Below are 20,966 nucleotides of genomic sequence, written 5' to 3' on the forward strand. Positions count from 1 at the left end.
TAGTTACAGCCTGCCAACCTGAAAAAGATCAGTTTATCCCTACTCTGTTTTCTGTCTGTTAACCAATCCTCTAACCATGCTACTATATTAGCCCCAACCCCATGAGCCCTAATCTGGTGTAATAATTTTTATTATGTGGCATCTTATGGCATGCCTTTTGGAAATCCAAATATACTACATCCACTGGTTCCCCTTCATCTATCCGGCTAGTTACACCCTCAAAAAAACTAAAATTTGTCAAACACTATTTCCTTCCATAAAACCATGTTGACTCTGCCTAATCATGTTATGATTTTCTAAGTAACTTGATACCACTTCCTTAACATAGAAACATAGAAGATAGGAGCGGGAGTAGGCCATTTGGCACCTCAAGCCTGCTCCGCCATTCAATGCGATCATGGCTGATCATCCAAATTCAGTACCGTCCCTGCTTTCTCCCCATATCCCTTTAGCCTCAAGAAATATATCCAACTCCTTCTTGAATATATTTAATGAATTGGCCTCTACTGCCTTCTGTGGCAGAGAATTCCACAGGTTCACCACTCACTGGGTGAAGAAATTCCTCATTTCTGTCCTAAATGGCCTACCCCTTATCCTTAGACTCCTTCCTTAGATAGGACCAAAACTGCACAGTACTTCAGGTGTGGTCTCACCAAGGGCCTGTACAATTGTAGCAAGACTTTCTTACTCTTATACTCCAACGCCCTGGCAATAAAGGTCAACATGCCATTTGCCTTCCAATGGATTCCAGCATTTTCACAATGAGTCAGGTCAGGCTAACTGGCCTGTAATTCCCTGTTTTTTCTCTCCCTCCTTTCTTGAATAGCGGTGTTACATTTGCGACCTTCCAATCCACTGGGGCCATTCCAGAATCTAGGGAATTTTGGAAGATCAAAACCAATGCAGCCACTATTTCTTCAACCATCTCTTTTAGAACCCCAAGATGTAGGCCGTCAGGTCCAGGGGATTTGTCGGCTTTTAGTCCCATTAGTTTCTCTACTTATATTAATTACGTTAAGTTCCTCACCCTCATTACACTCTTGGTTCCCCACCATTTTTGGTATGCTTTTTGTGTCTTCTGTGAAGACAGATACAAAATATTTGTTTAACATTTCCGCCATTTCCTTATTCCCCATAACAATTTCTCCTGTCTCCGCTTTTAAGGGACCAACGTTATTTTTGCTACTCTTCCTTTTTACATACTTGTAGAAACTCTTACAATCTGCTTTCATATTTCTTGCTAGTTATCTCATTCTATTTTCTTTCCCTTTTTAATCAATTTTTTGAACAATCTTTTCTGGTCTCAAACTCTCCCAATCCTCAGGCTTACTATTATTCTTTGCAACATTAAAAACTTATTTCAATTTAATGCTATCCTTAACTTCTTTAGTTAGCCACGGTTGGATCACTTCTCCCGTGGAGTTTTTGTTTCTCAATGGAATGTACTTTTGTTGAGAATTATGAAATATTTCTTTAAATGCTACCCACAGCTTATCTACCGCCATACCTTTTAATCTATTTTTCCAATATGCCTCAGCCAACTCGCCCCTCATACCTACGTAATTGGCTTTATTTAAGTTTAAGACTCTAGTTTTGGACTTAGAATTTCATATTAATTTTGAGTGACTTGCCTATCATATTATGATCACTCTGCCCCAGAGGATCCTTTACTATGAGATTGCTAATTAACCCTGTCTCATTACACAATACAAGATCTAAAATAGCCTGTTCCCATGACATATTGTTCTAGGAAACTGACCTGAATGCATTCCATGAACGTGTCCTCCAGTCTACCTTTTCCAATTTGATTTGTCCAGTCTATAAGATTAAAGTCCCCCAAGATTATTGCATTACTTTTGTTGCATGCTCCTACTATTTCTTGATTAATATTCTGTCCAACAGTATAGCTACTGTTAGGGGGCCTATATACTACTACTACCATTGTTTTCTGCCCCTTGTTATGCCTTATCTCCACCCATACTGATTCTACTTCCTGATCTTCCGAGCAGAGATCCTTTCTCGCTACTGTCCTTATGTCATCCTTTATCAGAGCTACTCCCCCTCCCTGTTCCATTCTGCCTGTCTTTTTGAAACGTTAAGTACCCGGGAACATTTAGTTCCCAACCTTGGCCACCTTGCAACCATGTCTCTGTAATGGCTATTAGATCAAACCCATTTATCTCTATTTGTGCCACTAGTTCGTCTATCTTTATCTAAATGCACGAAGCATTCGTAACAAGAGTCTTTAATTTACATTTTTTAACCATTATTCCCTGCTTTCACCTTATTCTCTGCTGCACTGCTACCATTAAACTCTGTCCCTTCCTGTCACACTGCTTATTTTTACCCAAATCGCTGCACTGCTCTATTGACTTGACCTTTCCCTTTAGATTTTTAATTTCCCCTCACATGACCCCCCCTTTTTTTTATTTTTTATAAAAGTTTAAAGCCCTAGTTATTCAATTTGCCAGGACGCTGGTCCCAGCCCGGTTTAAGTGGAGCCCTCTTTCCCCAGTACTGGTGCCAGTGCCCCATGAATTGAAACCCCATTTTCCCACACCATTCTTTGAGCCATGCATTAAACTCTCTAATCTGCTTGACCCTATGCCAATTTGCACATGGCTCAGGTAATAATCCACATATTACCCTCGAGGTTCTGCTTATTAATTTAGACCCTAGCTCCTCAAACTCCCTCATCAGAACCTCATTCGTAATTCTACCTATGTCGTTGGTTCCTACATGGACGATGACAACTGGATCCTCCTGTTCCCACTCCAAGTTCTTCTCCAGCTGCGAGGAGATATCCTTAACCCTGGCACCGGGGCAGGCAACAGAGCCTTCGGGACTCTCTTTCACGGCTGCAGAGAACAGTATCTATCTCCTTGACTATACTGTCCCCTACTACCATCACATTCCTTCCTTCTCCCCCCACTTGGATGGCCCCCTATACCACAGTGCCGTGGTCAGTTTGCCCATCCTACCTGCAGTCCTATTCCTCATCCATACAGGTAGAAAGTACCTCGTACCTGTTGGACAAGGTCCAGGGCTGAGGCTCCTCCATCACTACATCATGGGTCCCCATACCTTCCTGACTCGCAGTCACACCCTCCTGTCCCTGACCACGGACGAACTCTAAAGTATTACTTAACTTAAAAGGTGCGACTGCCTCATGGAACAAAGTGTCCAGGTAACTCTTCCCCCCCTCCCTGATGCATCGCAATGTCTGTAGCTCGTACTCCAGCTCAACAATTCTGAGCCAAAGTTCCTCGAGTTGCAGACACTTACTGCAGATGTGGTTGCTCGGGATCGCGATGCTCTCCAGACTCCCACATGCTGCAGTTATGACACCACCTGCCCTGCCATCTCTAACCTTGTTTTATTTATTAAGGATTTCATTCAATCTATATTTTAGGATTATTGTTTGATTATTTTATTTCGTTTAAGTTATTAATTTAATAAGTACTAGCAAGTTAGTCAGCTCTTAATTCTGCCTACCAAAATATATAATTCCATACTTATTATCTATATTGAAGTACAGTTCCCAATTACACACCCATTCTGCAAGTTTATTTATGTCTTCCTGTATTTTGTTGCAGTCCTCTTCTGTATTAACTACACCCCCCGCCAATTTGGTGTCGTTTGCAAATTATAAAATGGTACTTCCAGTTCCAGAGTCTAAATCGTTTATGTAAATGGTGAACAGCAGCAGTCCCAGCACTGATTCCTGTGGAACACCACTTCCCACCTTTTGCCAGTCTGAATAACTACCTTTAACACCTACTGTTTTGCCAGCCTGCTATCCATTCTGCTACTTGTCCCCTGACACCACATGTTCTGGCCTTAGTCATGAGTCTACAATGCAGTACCTTATTGAAGGCCTTTTGAAAATCCAAAACAACTTTCTTATGGTAAAACTATTAGCTTGGGGGATGCAAGACTGATAATTTGTGTGTTTCATCGCCATTGCATGATCACATTGGTGGACAGTGAACACATGAATAAGTAACACTACAGCCAACTGAGGCCACCTCTCCCATCTTTGTTATGGACCATTTGGAATGAAAGCCTGTGAAACAACTGAGTGACATATCTGGTCCATGACAGCATTTTGTTGTTGTTGCATGGACATGCTCAGAATTGAAGCTCCAGCTGTGAGGTTATCCTGGCACCATACTCAAATTAGTTTTGCTCCGGTCATGACCGCAGCCAGGATTCCAATAGGGAAATTTAACCACTGCTTTCCTTTTGCCTTCTTCCCAGTTTAATCTTCAAAAGCTGAGCTAACAGATTGCCCCTCAGTGGACAAATATTAATTTTCACAAGAGAATCTCTTGTCCTACACTCACCAGTGGGTAGGGATGGGAACTGGGCATCAGTAATGCCAAGTAAAGAGATTGCAAGTAAATATCATGGGGGAGGAAAACCGAGGGCAGAACAAAAATGCCTTTACTGGTTTCTACAAGTTCTAATGCACCTACACCAAATGGAAGAGACACTGAAATCATGGACAAAGCCAAATGAAACAGGCCTACGTGCAATAGTACTACCAGTCTATTTTAACAAGGCTGACCATAATCCCTAAATGGATCAAAAAATACTCTTGACTGACAATCTGATCTTTCGCTTATGGAAAAACTGTTGCTGAGCCCATGGGACACAGATGGAGTGTTAAATCTAGGAGAGCTAAGGCAACTGCTCCCACTGAAATCAACTATGTTAATAGAGTAAAACACTCAAAAGATCCGATAACACACAAGCATCACAGAACCAGAGACCAAATTTTTCAAGTTTATTCAATTTGTGTTTGATGCTGCAAAAAGGCCCATTCCCAGCCATAAGGCTGGACAGCCCTCAGTTGATAATTTAAAAAAAGTGATTGCTCTCTGCCTACAGTATTCTTGCAAAGATCTCTTCCAAGCAGAATTTGGCCATGGCAAGCTCTTCCACCTAGTATAAAGCAAGCTTTACAGTTCAAAACACTGTGCAAGTTAGTCACCAGAAAATGGCAATCAATGCAATTTTGACAACTGACTGTCACAAATTAAATGCAACCCAACTGCTGTACTGTATTAACATTACTAACTTTTAATTAAGGATGAAAATGACCATACCTTGACCCAGAACCATATGACTTTGATTCTATTCCATGAAGGCAATCCTGCAGAGAACTTATGAGAACTTTGCAACGGTCATCAGCAGATACTTTAGACTGCTTGATCAAAGAAATAGCAGTAACCAGGGTTTCAATAGCACTCCCATAATCACCTGCAATCCAAATGAAAAGATTTGACAATGAGTCTATTATAATTGTTCAGATATCTGCATTAATAAATGGAGAGAGAGTCAACTAATCCTTGCATTCACAGCCAAAATGCCTCCTTTACTATAGCCATCACATCTTTTCCAATCCCACTCCTAAAACTTGTACCTCCATCGTAACTTCTGACATTCTCGATCTTCAAAATTAGACTCATTTCTGGGTCTACTGATTAGGCCATGCATTCGCTGAATGGTCCATGTACTAAGCCACAGAGCAAAAGTGTCCTAGTTTGATCTCCAGGTGTGTTACATTAGTTTCATTAACTGATCTCAGCCAGCATAGAAGTTGGGATGCTACCACTGGCATCTGCAACTTGAGGTTCGAGATTGGGGGTTGTAGCTTTAGATTCCACTGAAGCTATCCAGAGACAAACACTAGAACATACACGTGGACATGATGTGTCAGCATTAATCACTCTAAAGTCAAATGAAGGGCCAATTTCCATTTATAATGTGCCCCACCTTCTGAAGATCTATTGCAATGTGCCCCAATTAAACAGGCTGCCAATACTCTCAGTTTAAGTTCAAAAGAGCATACAACCAAGTGAGGTTCTAGATGGTTACCAGAACCAGTACAGCCACACTCCTGCACAAGTTGCTGCTTTGAGAGTGGAGATGTATTTTGTGGGTGGTGGGGGAAGAGGGAGAGAAGCAGCAAGTTGCTTCAGTTTACCGGCACTCGCGTCCGACACGGCCCTTGAAATTGCACTACTGGAAATGGCTCTGTTCCGATTCATGATTTCCTCAAATTCTGCTTCACTCAGTGGAGTCCTCGATGGATCCATGTCTCTGGCAAGAAAAGAAATAGCAAAACTAGTATCCATTTATTTCCTGGTACAAAATTCTGGTCTCTTGACATTCTAAACTGATACAGGAGACATATGTTAGAAATTTTTCTTCTGCTTTTTAAAAAACACATTTCTGGTTAATTTCTTTGCATTCATCTAAACTAATGCGGATGATGGAATTTGCTTCCCCATTTCGGAATGATTTATGGTGACACTGCAAAAGTCAGATGAAGATTAAGATTCGATTCATACTGTGCCTGAACCTAACTTCTGAAGATCATCAACTCCACTTATGTGATAATACCATTTCCTACAAAAGTTATCCTTACTGCCTCTTGGGGCATAGTTGCACTACAAGCTTAACTCCAGTGCAAAGTGATTTCGGTCTCGCTTAACCCGACTCCAGGGCGAAGTGCAGTGACACTTTCTGAAGGAGCTAGTCTCATGCCACTTCTATGTCACTACATGGATTAAAAATCCAGTAGTGTCAAAGTTGGTCTATTAGTTCCACCAACCGGGTACTTTAAAAATGAAAAAAATCTAACGTACCTTAATTTACATGGTGTGGAGATGCCGGAGTTGGACTGGGGTGGACAAATGTAAGAAGTCACACAACACCAGGTTATAGTCCAACAGCTTTATTTGAAATCACAAGCTTTCGGAGCGCTGCTCCTTCTTCAGGTGAAGTGGAGAAATGCATAAAAACACGGCTTATATAGTCAGAGAATCATGTCAGATGTTTACAGGTAACCTTTCCAACTGCCATTTATCGCACCTCGGCAGAGAGATAATCACAGCAGTCAAAGGTGTGAATGGTGTCCAAACAGGTCAGTCAGGGAAACATTACATCAAAGAACAATGAGGTGGGGTCACAAGGGGTCAAATATTGCAGATGCTGGGGTCTGTATGAAAAACAAAAAAAGACAAAAAACATTTTTTTTGGCTGGAAATCACAGCAGGTCCGGCCGCATCTGTGTAAAGAGAACAAGCCAATGTCGACTCGAGTCTGGATGACACTGCATCAGGTGGGGTTACATGTAGCGTGACATGAACCCAAGATCTCGGTTGAGGCCGTCCTCATGGGTGCGGAACTTGGCTATCAGTTTCTGCTCGACGATTTTGCGTTGTCGTGTGTCTCGAAGGCCACCTTGGAGAATGCTTACCCGAAGATCGGAGGCTGAATGTCCTTGACTGCTGAAGTGTTCCCCGACTGGGAGGAAACACTCCTGCCTGGTGATTGTTGCGCGGTGTCCGTTCATCCGTTGTCGCAGTGTCTGCATGGTCTCGCCGATGTACCATGCTCCGGGGCATCCTCGGCCAACGTTGTCTACCTCATACGTTGCAGGAAAGGATGCCCCGGAGCATGGTACATCGGCGAGACCATGCAGACACTGCGACAACGGATGAACGGACACCGCGCAACAATCACCAGGCAGGAGTGTTCCCTCCCAGTCGGGGAACACTTCAGCAGTCAAGGACATTCAGCCTCCGATCTTCGGGTAAGCATTCTCCAAGGTGGCCTTCGAGACACACGACAACGCAAAATCGTCGAGCAGAAACTGATAGCCAAGTTCCGCACTCATGAGGACGGCCTCAACCGAGATCTTGGGTTCATGTCACGCTACATGTAACCCCACCTGATGCAGGGTCATCCAGACGCGAGTCGACATTGGCTTGTTCTCTCTACACAGATGCGGCCGGACCTGCTGTGATTTCCAGCCAAAAAAAAAAATGTTTTTTTGTCTTTTTTTGTTTTTCATACAGACCCCAGCATCTGCAATATTTGACCCCTTGTGACCCCACCTCATTGTTCTTTGATGTAATGTTTCCCTGACTGACCTGTTTGGACACCATTCACACCTTTGACTGCTGTGATTATCTCTCTGCCGAGGTGCGATTAATGGCAGTTGGAAAGGTTACCTGTAAACATCTGACATGATTCTCTGACTATATAAGCCGTGTCTTTATGCATTTCTCCACTTCACCTGAAGAAGGAGCAGCGCTCCGAAAGCTTGTGATTTCAAATAAAGCTGTTGGACTATAACCTGGTGTTGTGTGACTTCTTACTTAATTTACATGTTCAGGGAGCAGGGATTCTTCTCCTCTCTGCTCTCTTAAAGCTTTAAAATTTCTAATTGCTGGAAGATAGTTCTGCCCCTTCATGCGCCCACAAATGCAGTTCCCTCCAAAATATCCACGGTGAAATTCTCATCAGGCAGGAGCCAAGCAATATAAACAGGGTTCTGCCTGGCTGAAACCCAAACTGCATCTACCAGTCTCAGACCAATAGCTGCAATGTAAATGCATCTTTGATGATTTCTAATATAGAATTATAGGCAGTTTTGGGTCATGCATTTAGGCAGAGAATGGATTTGAAAGCAGAAACTCATGTAAAGAGTCACCCACCACTGCTGGATTTGAACTCAAGTCCTAGAGGTGAAAGGTCAGTATTTCACTCAAAATCCAATTGCCCAGCTCTGCTAATCCCAGTTAAACTTAACTTGAACATATTTAACATTTGCATGATTCGCAAAGGATTTTTCTTTTTTTTGGTCTTATATTCCTGTGATGCACTATGGGACGTTTTACTTCGTTTAAAGGCGCTATATAAATACAAGTTGTTTTTCTCTCAATAAAGGCATTTCTTCACAAAATTAAAGTATACATTTTTACCTGCCAGCAGGTCCATAGTCTCCTCGGTCATATGGTGGGGGGCGTCCATATGGATCCGATGGAGGAGGAGGAGGAGGAGGTCCACGACTGTCAGATGAAGGAATTACATTATTGGCCGGTGGTGGGAAGAAAGCAGGATTTACATGAGGGGCTGGAGGTGGTGCACCAGGAGGGGGTCCAGGAAGATGTGGAGGTGGAGCAAGATTAATAGGAGGGCCAAGTGGACCTGGAGGACGTGGTGGGAAAGGACCAGGTGGTGGGGGTGGTCCTTGCTGAGGAGGAGGGGGGCCAGGAGGAGGACCAAAGCCTGGAACAGGAGGGGGTGGACCAGGAGGGAGTGGTCCCATGGGAGGTTGCCCAAATGGTTGTCCTGGAAACAGAACTGGGGGTGGAGGACGATCACCCCGATTGGGTGGCCCACCTAATGGAGGAGGAAGACCTTGCCCAGGTGGAGGTGGACCCGGTGGACCTGGAGGGCCTGGTGGACCAGGAGGGCCTGGAGGAGGTCGTGGTGGACCTTGCCCTGACAAAAATAAAAATATGCGGTCACATTCAAAGAAATGTAATTCATAAGAATGATCTGTACAAAAGATTACATGGCATTGTTACATTTAGAATACTAAAATTCAACTTTTAACACTGAACATTTATAACTTCATTCCCATTACAATTTTCTTTAAATTCTTGACACGGTTGTTGAAAAAACAGTACTTCAACATATGTTAACTCACTGTACTAAAAACATTTTCAATGTTTGTTTTGCCATACCTGCCGCGGGCGCGTGTGCGGTGGGGCAGAGAAGGGGAGAAAGAAAAAAGTAGAAAAAAGAAAAAAGGAAAGATGCAATTTCCAGGATAGTGATCAGAACTCGGCAATTCCAAACTTATCTGGCAGTCACAGGGACACTTAAGTAGAGCAGCACTATGATCAGCTTAAGAATTAACCAGCAAAGACTAAGAATCAAACCACAAATCTTCCTGGGGCTTTCAGCTCAGTTTCACTGAGCAAATGTAAGTCCGAGTGATGCTTTTAAGCCAGATTACTTAATTACATCTCTAATTTCATCCAGAGTGCAAAGAATTACAGAAAATAGTCAGAATGTGGAATTTGTTGCCATACAGGAGTGGTTGAAGCAGATAGCATCGACATATTTATGGTGAGGCTTGATGCATACATGAGCGAGAAGACGGATAAGAAGCAGGGTAGAAAAAAGGTAATTAAAGCAGGAGAAGACTCACGTGGAATATGAACATCCAACATAGATCAGTTGGGCCAAATTGCCCTCTTATGTACTGCAAAATCTATGTAATTCTATTTAACATCCTACGGTAATTCAGAATCTAAAAAGATTTGGACGTTAAATAATGTGTGGCACATTTGTTACTGCCTTCCCCAGTGTTGTTCATTAAATATTGATAATCACTTTGATACTCACCAGGAAAAGGTGGAGGCCCTCCTGGTCCAGGAGGCCCTGGAAATCTGTCCCCACCAGGGCCAGGTGGTGGGAAACGACCACGTCCCCTTCCACCTTGAGAAAATGCCAAGCGACTGTTGGCTCCAGGAGGCCCAGCTTTGCCTTCCCCCGACATTTGGCCAGACTGAGTAGCTGAAAGAATAAACACCAATCACTTCCATTTAAACCCAGATTTAAAAAAACAATTGCATGTTGTAAACAAGTACCAAAAAGTAGTTACTTTTCCTAATATACATTGAGATCAGGCTCTCATAACCTTGCAACTGATGGGTAACCCTACATTTGCACTCTGCAAGGTTGCAGAGTGTCAGGGAGCATTCCATAGGCAGACGGTGTTAAAACCTGCATACATCACCAAACATAGATACAAATAAATAAGTAAATATTAAGTGCACTTATGTTTAAGTGCATGCCCTGCATTACAATTCATAAAAGTTTTACTTGAGGATTTAGTTGAACATTCAGTTTTGTATAAAGAAAGAAAAAAAAACTTGCATTTATATAGCAGTGTATGGCCCAAGCACTTCAGGTAGTCACTAACAGCCAGTTTGCACAAAGTAAGTTTCAACAAACAGCAAACACAAGAACGACCAGTTAATCTGGTTTTAGCTGGTTGAAAGAAAAACTGGCTTACCCACCAAGCAAACTCCCTGTTCTTAACAATGATGTGGGCTCTTTTATGTTCACCTGAACAGGCAGAGAGCCTCAACTTAACAACACAACCAAGAGATTGTACCTCTAATAATTCAGCAATCCTGTAGTAACTGCATAGAAGTATTAAATTAGACTAAGTGCTCAAATCCTGGAGTGGGCCTTGAATTCAAGAGTGTTACCAACTGATATACAGGAAACTTTGATATCCGGCACCGACGGGACCGAGCTGTTGCCGTTAGATCAAAACTGCCGGACAAACCAGCGCTAATGTTGAAACATACGGAGATTTTCAGCTCCGTGAGAATCAACAAACCCCGTTGCTTAGCAACAGCTTCAAAACAGTTGGCTGCAGCTTAAAAGCGTCTCTAGCTGACGCTGTTGCTTAACTACAGACCTTACAGAGCCTGGCTGGGGGGAAAAAAGCAACAAGTTAAAAAACTTATAGGAAACGGCTCCTGAATTTTGCCGGTAGATAGAGCTTTCCGGACTTTTAACCTCCGGATAAACCAAAGTTTCCTGTAAATTGAATATGCTGCATCAATTAGTATTAGTGACGACATAATTATAACGAATCGTACAAAAAATTATTAAACAAGCTTACACAACTTTTCATACTGACAGATCAGTATGCCAAATAATAATTTACATTTTTCAGTACATGTATTTCTATATGCTTACATTTCCTAGACTGCATTTCAAACTGGCTGAGTGACTGCTTATTGCATGGTGTGACGATAGGATTCTGCCCATGCATGTCTCGTTTAGGAAGCATATCCATCAGTTTTTTTGACGAACTTTCAGAGCCCACACAAATGAGCGCAAACCTGGTAAAAAAAAATAAAGTAACCACACTTAACAATCACATCTCTGTTGGCATTATTGATGTTTTATAGCATTAAGCGGCAAATCCCGTCTTATATAGAACTACTTTTATACAAATCTGTAGAACTAGTTAACTTCCAACATGATTGCTTCCAAGTTTCCTCTGCAAAAGCTGCTCCGAACTTTTGCAGCTTATACCACTTGCCATTACTACACATTTCTGATGAACAGCCCTTGTACTATAAAGCTCAAGTTTCATGCATAACAATGTATTAAAATGCTAGTTTACTGCACATCCAATTCTTTGAACTCATAAATTACCAATTTAACACTTCTATAAAGCAGCTGCCAACACAACACCTAAACAGCACCAATCCATCACGTTCTCACCCTTTTGACTGTCCGTTAGCCCGGTTCTCAAAGAACTTGATCTCTAAAACATCAGTAATGCCCATTGAATGAAGAGCTTCAGTCAAATCCTCATCTGTGGTCCACTGCAAGGCAAAGTGGAAAAAAAATGTTGAATAGAACTTTCAAAGAAGCAACAGGCTTTGAAACATACGTCTCGACTGTGCTCAGCAGTTAATAAAAAGCTAGTTTTTGCAGTTAGAGGAGATGCTTGACAACTAAACATGGAGGAGTGGCGAATATAGTTACATTGTCAAGTGTGAAGTCAGTACCAGGATTTTCAGAATACTCAAAATTCCTTCAATGTCACGGGATTGAACTGCAGTTTTACAAATAAATTCATTAAATTTTGCTTCCGAACAATCTTTTGAGAACCCTGGGCAGCACCAGTCACAGGTTTCTAACTTAATCTCCGAAACTCTCGAGTGACGGGCCTGAAACACGTTCGTCACGTCACTGGGGTTGAATGTGTGCATATCCATGTTAAAGTGATAACTTAATCCATGCAGATTCCACTTCTTAAATCAAGTCAATCATTAAATATTGATAATCAACCTGTACTCACCAGAAAAAGGTGAAGGCCCCCCTGGTCCAGAAGGCCCTGGGACCTGTCCCCACCAGAGCCAGATGGTAGGAAACGATTGGCTTTTAAAAAAACTACCTTTAGCTCACTGATGAGTATGAATCCATGTAACTTCTATTACAAAGAAGCATACAACTCACTATTCCATCCAAAATACTTCATCTATCCATTATTGAGCTAAACCTAGAATCTTTGTAATTTGAACTAATTGTATTTGCAGCTGCCTGGAGAGAGGATGTTGGAAAACTCAGATTGCATTGTACAACTAAATAAATTTAAAACGGAGATAGTTTCCTAGCTGATAAGGGAATTAGGGGTTACGGGGAGCGGGCAGGGAAGTGGACACGAGTCTAGGTTCGGATCAGCCATGATCCTATTGAATGGCGGAGCAGGCCCGATGGGCCATATGGCCTACTCCTGCTCCTACTTCTTATGTTCTTATGTTCATGTTATGTAAATTCTTAGCCAAGGTAGAGACAAATCTAAACACTTACCCAAGTCAGATTGCCAATATACAAAGCTATTCTTTTGCCAGTGTAGGTATAAACAATATTTGGACCCAACGAGTTAGGAGTTTTGCCACCATCATCCGAAACAGACTGCGGCATGCTGTCCATGTAATCACGATCTTCTGGTGCGTCTCCATTATTGGCAGATGGTGATATGACATCATCATACAAATCTATTGGCTCATGACCACTGTACTCAGACTCCTAAATAAGAATATAATTGAGGGTTTTTACAAAAATCCCCATGTCACATCTATCAACATTTAACTACAATTCTCATGATCATAAAAGTGTTGCATGAACATAAATACAACTTGTTCCTCTAGAATAAAGCAGCCCAAAGTGTAAGTCAGCCAATAGAAGATATCATACCAAAAGAAATTTAAATTCAAAAACCAGTGATTCTCTCGTGTACAATGATAACCAAGGATCAAAGCTTGAGATATTAAAACTTGTCATTATGGGGCCACGTAGTCCTAGAATTTCCTGGATCACATTTACACAGAAATTACATCTAAAGTTACACCAGTTTCTGCACAGAAATTGCCAACGGGAACTGACACTGAAGTTTCCTGCAGAGTTAATTTGCCTAGAGCAGCATGTACAATCCAACATCAAACAAGCGCAAATTCAGAGTCACCAATAGCAACAGTAATGCCCGCTATCGTCTGCCATAGCACCTCGCTCTCCAAGCCTCTTACCCCTACTGCTCCTCTTTCCTTCCCATCATTATGCGGAACAGGGATATGCTCTGTGGGAAGGCCAGTCCAGCTGCTTAGTCCTTCTGAACGCATGGAGGAGGTGGGGCTCTGAAAATTTTTGGGACCACCAGGACAGATAGTACTTTGGTTAAATACAGTGCAGGATCCAGCAAGAATTGTTTTCACCATCAAACTTGAGAAATCACAGTTACGCTGATAATGTGACTTCCAGCCTTGCTGCGTCTAAATTTTGGGCATAAATTTATCGGTGTAAATCTAGGAAACTTGCAAGCTGGCCTTTTGCATGGAGGCAGATTTATGCAAGTGAGTGGCAGAGGATTTCGATGGGCGCATCTTAGAAGCAGCACAAATGATCGAGGAAATTCACACACAATGATTTAGTGTAAAACTAGCATAAATCCATAATGTGCGAATTTCCATAAGAACAAAATGGAACAACTTGTGCCAAAACCTTTCACAAACTGAAGTTTAAAATCTATGTTCCCTCAATTGGCATACTTGGCTCAAAACACTGATACTAACAGATTTAAGTGTTCTGAATTAGGATTTATTTACCAATGAGGCAACATTACAAAAAAAAAGCTTTTTTAAAAAAAAATCTCAGGGCCATAAAACTCAAGCAAGACAAACCAGCAAAGATAAGTGCAATATTCAGTTGTCTGGCATTCAAGGACCAGATTGCATGGGCTTGAGGACCACATACGCTGCGAGGGTTACCGGCTTAAGCTCCGACATAAGGTCCATTTACAAGCATTGTACTTGTTAAACTACAGGAACATACAGCTTGTACGATGAATCCCCTCTGCAATTCATAAGGGACGTCAAGAAGTGAAAATATTCATATCTAGAAAATTACATTTATAAAAACACCTGCCCCCTTGTGAGAGAAATTATGTCTTCTTCAAGTACCAGAAATCATACTCTCAAAGTAGTTCAAGGTCTCAAAGTAGTTCAAGGTCTCATGAAGAACAGCAGGGACCAGTAGTTTTGCCAGATATTGTATATACAGTAGATACAATTTTAAAGTTGGCTCTCATTGTTGCTACTGCTCTTGCTGTCTAGCTTAACTTTCTCAGAAGAAACTGGCAACAGCATTGAATACCATCCAATTATTCTGCTTCAGTATCAGTTGACCCAACTTTACCCTCTTCCTCCATATAAAACAAAGAGCTTGCAAAAGCCCCTTGTAATCTTAGTTATCATAGAATCATACAGCACAGGAGGCCATTCGGCCCATCGAGTCTGTGCCGGCTCTATCAAAGAGCAATCCAATTAGTCCCACTCCCCTTTCCCCATATCCCTGCAACTTTTTCCTCCAGGTATTTATCCAATTCCCTTTTGAAGGCTATTATTGAATCTGTACCCACCACCCCATCAGGCATTGCATTCCAAATCCTAACCACTCGTTGCATAAAAAAAAGTTTTTCCTCAGGTTGCCTCTGGTTCTTTTGCCAATCACCTCAAATCTGTGCCCTCTGGTTACCGACCCTTCAGCCATTGGAAACAGTTTCTTTCTTTATTCTATCTAAACCCGTCATGATTTTAAACACCTCGATCAAATCTCCTCTTAGCCTTCTCAACTCCAAGAGCAACCCCAGCTTCTTCAGTCTATCCACAATACTGTAATCCCTCATCCCTGGAACCATTCAAGTAAATCTCTTCTGTACCCTCTCAAAAGCCTCCACATGCTTCCTAAAGTGTGGCACTCAGAACTGGACAATACTCCAGCTAGGGCTGAACTAGTGTTTTATATAGGTTAATAAAGCATAACTTCCTGGCTTTTGTACTCTACACCTCTATTTATAAAGCCCAGGATCCCATATGATTTATTAACCTGTCCAGCCACCTTCAAAAGATTTGTGCACAGGCGCCTCCAGGTCTCTCGTCTTGCACCCTCTTTAAAATTGGACCATTTAGCATGCAGTTATGCCTACAGTAGCAAGGAATTTTGCTCACAACAGAATTTATATTTTATATCTGAGCCAATAAGCTAGAAATAATGATAGTTACTTCATGTAACAAATCAAATTTGGAAGCCACATTCCATTTGGAATTTTCTAAAGACTACCAGAAGCAACAGTTGCATTTTGGGATACAGGGCACGGGTCATTAAGGTGCATATGGAAAGCCTTCCACAACTTGTCAAAAATATGGCCACAAGTTGATTTTCCATTTTCAATTTGGCTCATTAAGTATCATTGAGCCAAACACACCATGGTCAACATCAGAAACATAACCCTTGACCAGAGCACAGTCAGATTCATACCAAGAGGCGAAGTTTACCCATGTAGTTCAGCGAGAGAAACTGCACTGTAATTAAGCTTTTCACTAAGTTCAGCCTAGAAAAATACTAAAATGATCAAGAGCTTTACACTTATTGGAGGCCAGCAGTATAGGTGCAACTGATTCTAATTATGGGGAAAATAACCGCAAAGCATTAATTGGCAGTGTTATATATGGAGCACAAACGCAACACTGCATTTCAGCATAAACTTTTCAGATAGCACCTGGTGTGGTCTGAAATATTTCCCTCCATTTTCTCTGCAGTAAACCACCAAAAAGTGCAAGTACAATATATTTGCATGTTTCTGCCACTCATGCGATAGCCAGTCACCATGATTTCCTGTTCCCCTTCTAGAATTGTAAATTGCTCATTATTTTCTCTTCACAGTCTCTCCTTATCCCCACCCATTTTTTGGGGGCTCTCACACCATTGTACGTCAAAAATATCCACTCTTTGCTGCACCCAGGCAGCACTTGGTTGATCTAATTCAAAACGGATATGCCCCGGTCATGTACTGTAGTTTCAAATTGTCGACTTCTACTGTTTAGAAAGAAAATTTAGGTCACAATGTTTGTTATGTAATGAACAAGCATTGAACTGTAGATCCAGTATCACAACTTTTTAAATATTACACTTTTATTCCATTTTTCCACACAAACAAAAAATAGTTTTCCCTCACATTTTCACTGGAATTTTAATTGTAACTCAATTTGCACTAAAAACCTATGCTTCCTTCAAGTGACATTCTACACCCAAGAATTACTCAAACTTACAGAACAAAATACTAAACAACTTTAATTTAAAAATTTTTTAAGATAAGTATGGAAAAGTTTATTTCATGTTAACTGTTTCTGAAAATATATTTCTTTATTTAAAAAAAACAAACGCATCACGAGTGTAATCAAAGCCCGTGGCAATTAGTGAAATTCATTGAAACTTATAACATTCTAACAGGACGAGACAGACTAGATGCAGGAAGGATGTTCCCGGTGGCCGGGGAGCCCAGAACCAGGGGTCACCCATTTAGGACAGAGACGAGGAGGAATTTCTTCACCCAGAGAGTGGTGAACCTGTGGAATTCTCTACCACAGAAGGCAGTGGAGGTCAATTCATTAAATATATTCAAGGAGGAGTTAGATATATTTCTTAAGGCTAAAGGGATCAAGGGATATGGAGAGAAAGCAGGGACAGGGTACTGAATTTAGATGATCAGCCATGATCTCATTGAATGGCGGAGCAGGCTCGAGGGGCCGAATGGCCTACTCCTGCTCCTATCTTCCATGTTTCTGTGGAACAACCTCAGGTCATACAAAAAATTTCATAATGAAATGCTTTTCCCAAAGCATGAAGGAATTGCTTTCACTAAATTGCAGTCACTTATGTAAACAAACACACACACTAAGGACCCACAAACAAATGAGACCAATGACCACCGGTTGATAGTATAACTAAGGCACAAGGGTGGGATTAAAAAAAAGTGAACTTTAATATTCAATTCATACTATCTGCAAGTAGAATCGTGGAAATATTCAAAATTCTTGAATTGTTAAACATTAAGCCTTTTGAAAGCAATCATTTGACAATTTGAAAGTCCATTCCAATCACTTAGTTTGCAGATTGTGAAAAATATAAAATTGCACTAAATTTGAGTTTGGTATATACGATATATTACTCGATTAAAAAAAAACGAACCGAAGGAGACTGCAGTCGAAGCAGCAAAAATGTTGCACTGCCAGGTCAATTAATTTTTCCATTCTCAATTTCATTTCTACCCCAATAATAATTTGAAACGTTTCCATCTTATTTGCCCAATTTTTTTTTTTTTTAACTACAAGTGTAAAAAAAATGAAAGTTATTGGTTGGAGGCGGCTGAAGGAATGTGTTTTGAGTGTGGGAGATACGCAATCACTCGCTGCTGTTTACTCGGCCATCTCCCGCTCGCTCTCGGGCGCCATGTTGTCGTGTTTTGTTCTCACAAAAGATGCGTCTCGGGCAAGCGCGGGATCCGCCACCGGAGACAAAGTGAATCCGGGGGGACGGGAAGAAAAATAAAATCCACCGTTACATCTAAAAAAAAAACACACAACCCAGCCAGAGCAGCGGGAAAATCCTCTCCCGAGATAACAGCCTCTACTCGGGAGAGAACAGGGGGTAGGGAGGGGGAGCCAGCGGCCTACCGAGGGAAAGAGGCGGCGGCCCATGTGGGCCGGGTCTCCCGTTTCGAAAAAATAAAATGGTAGCCTGCCGGACCGGGCTCTGGCTGCAGGCCTAGCGCCGAGAGTCGCGGCCGGGACTCACTCTCACTCTCCAGCGGCCTCAACTGCGACTCATCGAAAACACGCCGAGGTCGGTTCGGTCACTCCTCCCAAGGCGCACCGATCCGGTCCGCTCCGATCCTGGCCCTCAGCGACCGGCCGTTACCTGGTTAAACTCCTCGCCGACATCCGCGTAGATGTCGATATGATCCACCCCGTCGGCCATTTCACTGCGTCTCTGCGCTCGAGCGGCCGTTTGAAGGCTCGCTGCATCACTTCCGGAAACAGCGCCCGCCCCTCGGCCGCCAGCGGAACTGCAGCTTCCAACAACTTGCATCTTTATAGCTAGTAAAACACCCCGAGGCCGTTATGGGACAACAAAAATTGACACACCGGAGCCACAGGATGTAACTGGTAGAGTAGATAAGGGAGAACCAGTGGATGTGGTGTATTTGGACTTTCAGAAGGCTTTCGATAAGGTCCCGCATAAGAGATTAGCGTGTAAAGTTAAGGCACATGGGATTGGGGGCAAGGTACTGACTTGGATAAAGAACTGGTTGGCAGACAGGAAGCAAACAGTTGGAATAAATGGGTCTTTTTCCGAGTGGCAGGCAGTGACTAGTGGGGTGTCTTGTTTTGCACACTTTGTACAAAAATAATAAATTGCAGGACAACGGAGTATTACAGTTTAAACTATTTCAATGAAGCATCAGGTCTGTAAGCTTTCTCAATCAATACAGCACCGTGTGGACAAGATGGAGTCAGGACCCCTGGGTCTTCTAAATAATAGCAGTCCTTACAGGTGCCTGCAGGCCAATGAAAACTCAGCATGTGATCACATGTGAATATAATAGGTATTCCTTACAGATGCCTGCGGGCCAATGATAAATCCATATGCAAATGTTACATCCCCTTTTAAAAGTAAAATGTTATGCATTACTTTTGAACCTTTCTTCTACATAATGTTCTCAGTAGCATCAACATATAAGTAAACTCAACATTTAACTAGCACTGAAAACATCTCAATGTTTCAATAACGATGTACAGTTTTTTTAGGGCAGCGATCCGCCTACACCCTTTGGCAGTTCACAAGTCAAGGATAACTCTAGGCTTGACCTCTCGTCCCAATGACGGTGTTGTTCCTTGGTGTTCAGGAGGTGCCTGCGATTGCGGCGGTACACCTGTCCTTCTGGAGCACGGACGTGATACGATCGCTCAGTGTCAGCTGGCTGGATGACAACTGCTGGCTTCCAGTAGTCATGCTACTGGATTCTGACGGATTCTCCATTGTGCAGCGGCGGCAGTAGTCTAGCTGACCTGTCATAGTATCTCTTTTGGTGTTGCTGTCTCTGTACACGTTTTGCATGCACTTGCTTGCAGCTGACGACCTGCCAGGGCCTGTCTGGGATACGGTGAGGTATCATGGGCTATTTGACATTTGATGGGCGGCGTTCTAGACAAATGGAACATTTTCCGACAATGTCCTCAATGTGTTTGCACATTCTGGGCCAAAACATAATATCACGTGCTCTTTGTTTGCATTTTTCCATGCCCATATGTCCAGCATGAATTTTTGTCAACATCTCTTCTCTGAGACTGGTAGGAATGATGATGTCCTCCCCATTGAAGACGATTCCATTGATTTGTGGCAGTTCGTCTCTGTGGTTCCAGAATTTAGATATGCTCTGAGGGCATTTCCTCCTTTCCTCAGGCCATCCTTCATGTATGACTTTGCTCAGCAGTGTGAGTTGTGCATCTTTCTCTGTTTCTGCTCGGATCTCCTTCAGTTTTGAGTCACTCACAGGTAAGCTGTTGTACACCATGTGCACCTGCACATCCATGCCTTCACTGAGGCTGCTGTCCTGGTAGCTAAGAGGCTTTCTGGAGAGTGTGTCTGCGACAGGAATGTCTTTGCCTGGACGGTGAATGATTGTGAAGTCATACTTCTGTAGCTGAAGGATCAATCTCTGTAGCCTTGGTGGGGCTGCGGCTAGTGGTTTCCTCATGATTGACTCGAGGGGCTTGTGGTCGGATTCCACAATGACTTGTCAGCCATAGACGTACTGGTGGAAACGCTTACATCCAAACAGGATTGCATATAGTTCTTTCTCGATTTGAGCATAGTTGATTTCACTGTCTGTGAGAGATCTGGAAGTGTAGCCGATGGGCTTTCCTTCTTGCAGTAATACTGTGCCTAGTCCGTACTTTGATGCATCCACTTGTAGTCTGAGCTCTTTGTTGGGGTCGAAGTAGGCATGAACTGGTCCTGGTTCTCTGGTGATTAGGTCTTTCATTTTCTGAAATGCTGTGTCATGTTGTTTGTCCCATAGGAACTCATTGGATTGTTTGAGCAACTGACGCATGGGTGCGTTGATTTCAGAGAGGCTCGGGGCAAACTTGGCTAAGTAGTTAACCATGCCTAGTACTGTCACTAGCTCTGCGCGGTTCCTCGGCAGCTCCATCTTCTTGATGGCG

The 20,966-nt window shown here is 42.5% G+C and overlaps 1 protein-coding gene across 5 annotated transcripts in view; it reads right to left on the reverse strand.

Moving 5' to 3' along the window:
* cpsf6 (cleavage and polyadenylation specific factor 6) overlaps nucleotides 1–18,802 on the reverse strand; it is a 37,410-nt gene extending 18,608 nt beyond the window's left edge. For 2 of the 5 annotated variants that reach the window (XM_086009371.1, XM_086009372.1), the window contains exons 1-8: nucleotides 18,658–18,802; nucleotides 13,216–13,434; nucleotides 12,121–12,224; nucleotides 11,587–11,732; nucleotides 10,216–10,386; nucleotides 8,781–9,303; nucleotides 5,993–6,108; nucleotides 5,112–5,265 (exon numbers count right to left, since the gene is read on the reverse strand). In XM_086009371.1, the coding sequence (XP_085865497.1) occupies nucleotides 5,112–5,265; nucleotides 5,993–6,108; nucleotides 8,781–9,303; nucleotides 10,216–10,386; nucleotides 11,587–11,732; nucleotides 12,121–12,224; nucleotides 13,216–13,434; nucleotides 18,658–18,717 (1,493 nt within the window). In that variant the 5' untranslated portion in view covers nucleotides 18,718–18,802. The other 3 variants (XM_086009373.1, XM_086009375.1, XM_086009374.1) reach the window with 3 other exon arrangements.
* Between the last annotated feature and the right edge of the window lie 2,164 nt (nucleotides 18,803–20,966).

The sequence above is a fragment of the Somniosus microcephalus genome, chromosome 16, assembly GCF_052327205.1.
Source record: "Somniosus microcephalus isolate GS21.2 chromosome 16, FLI_Smic_1.0, whole genome shotgun sequence".
NCBI classification, from domain to species: domain Eukaryota; kingdom Metazoa; phylum Chordata; class Chondrichthyes; order Squaliformes; family Somniosidae; genus Somniosus; species Somniosus microcephalus.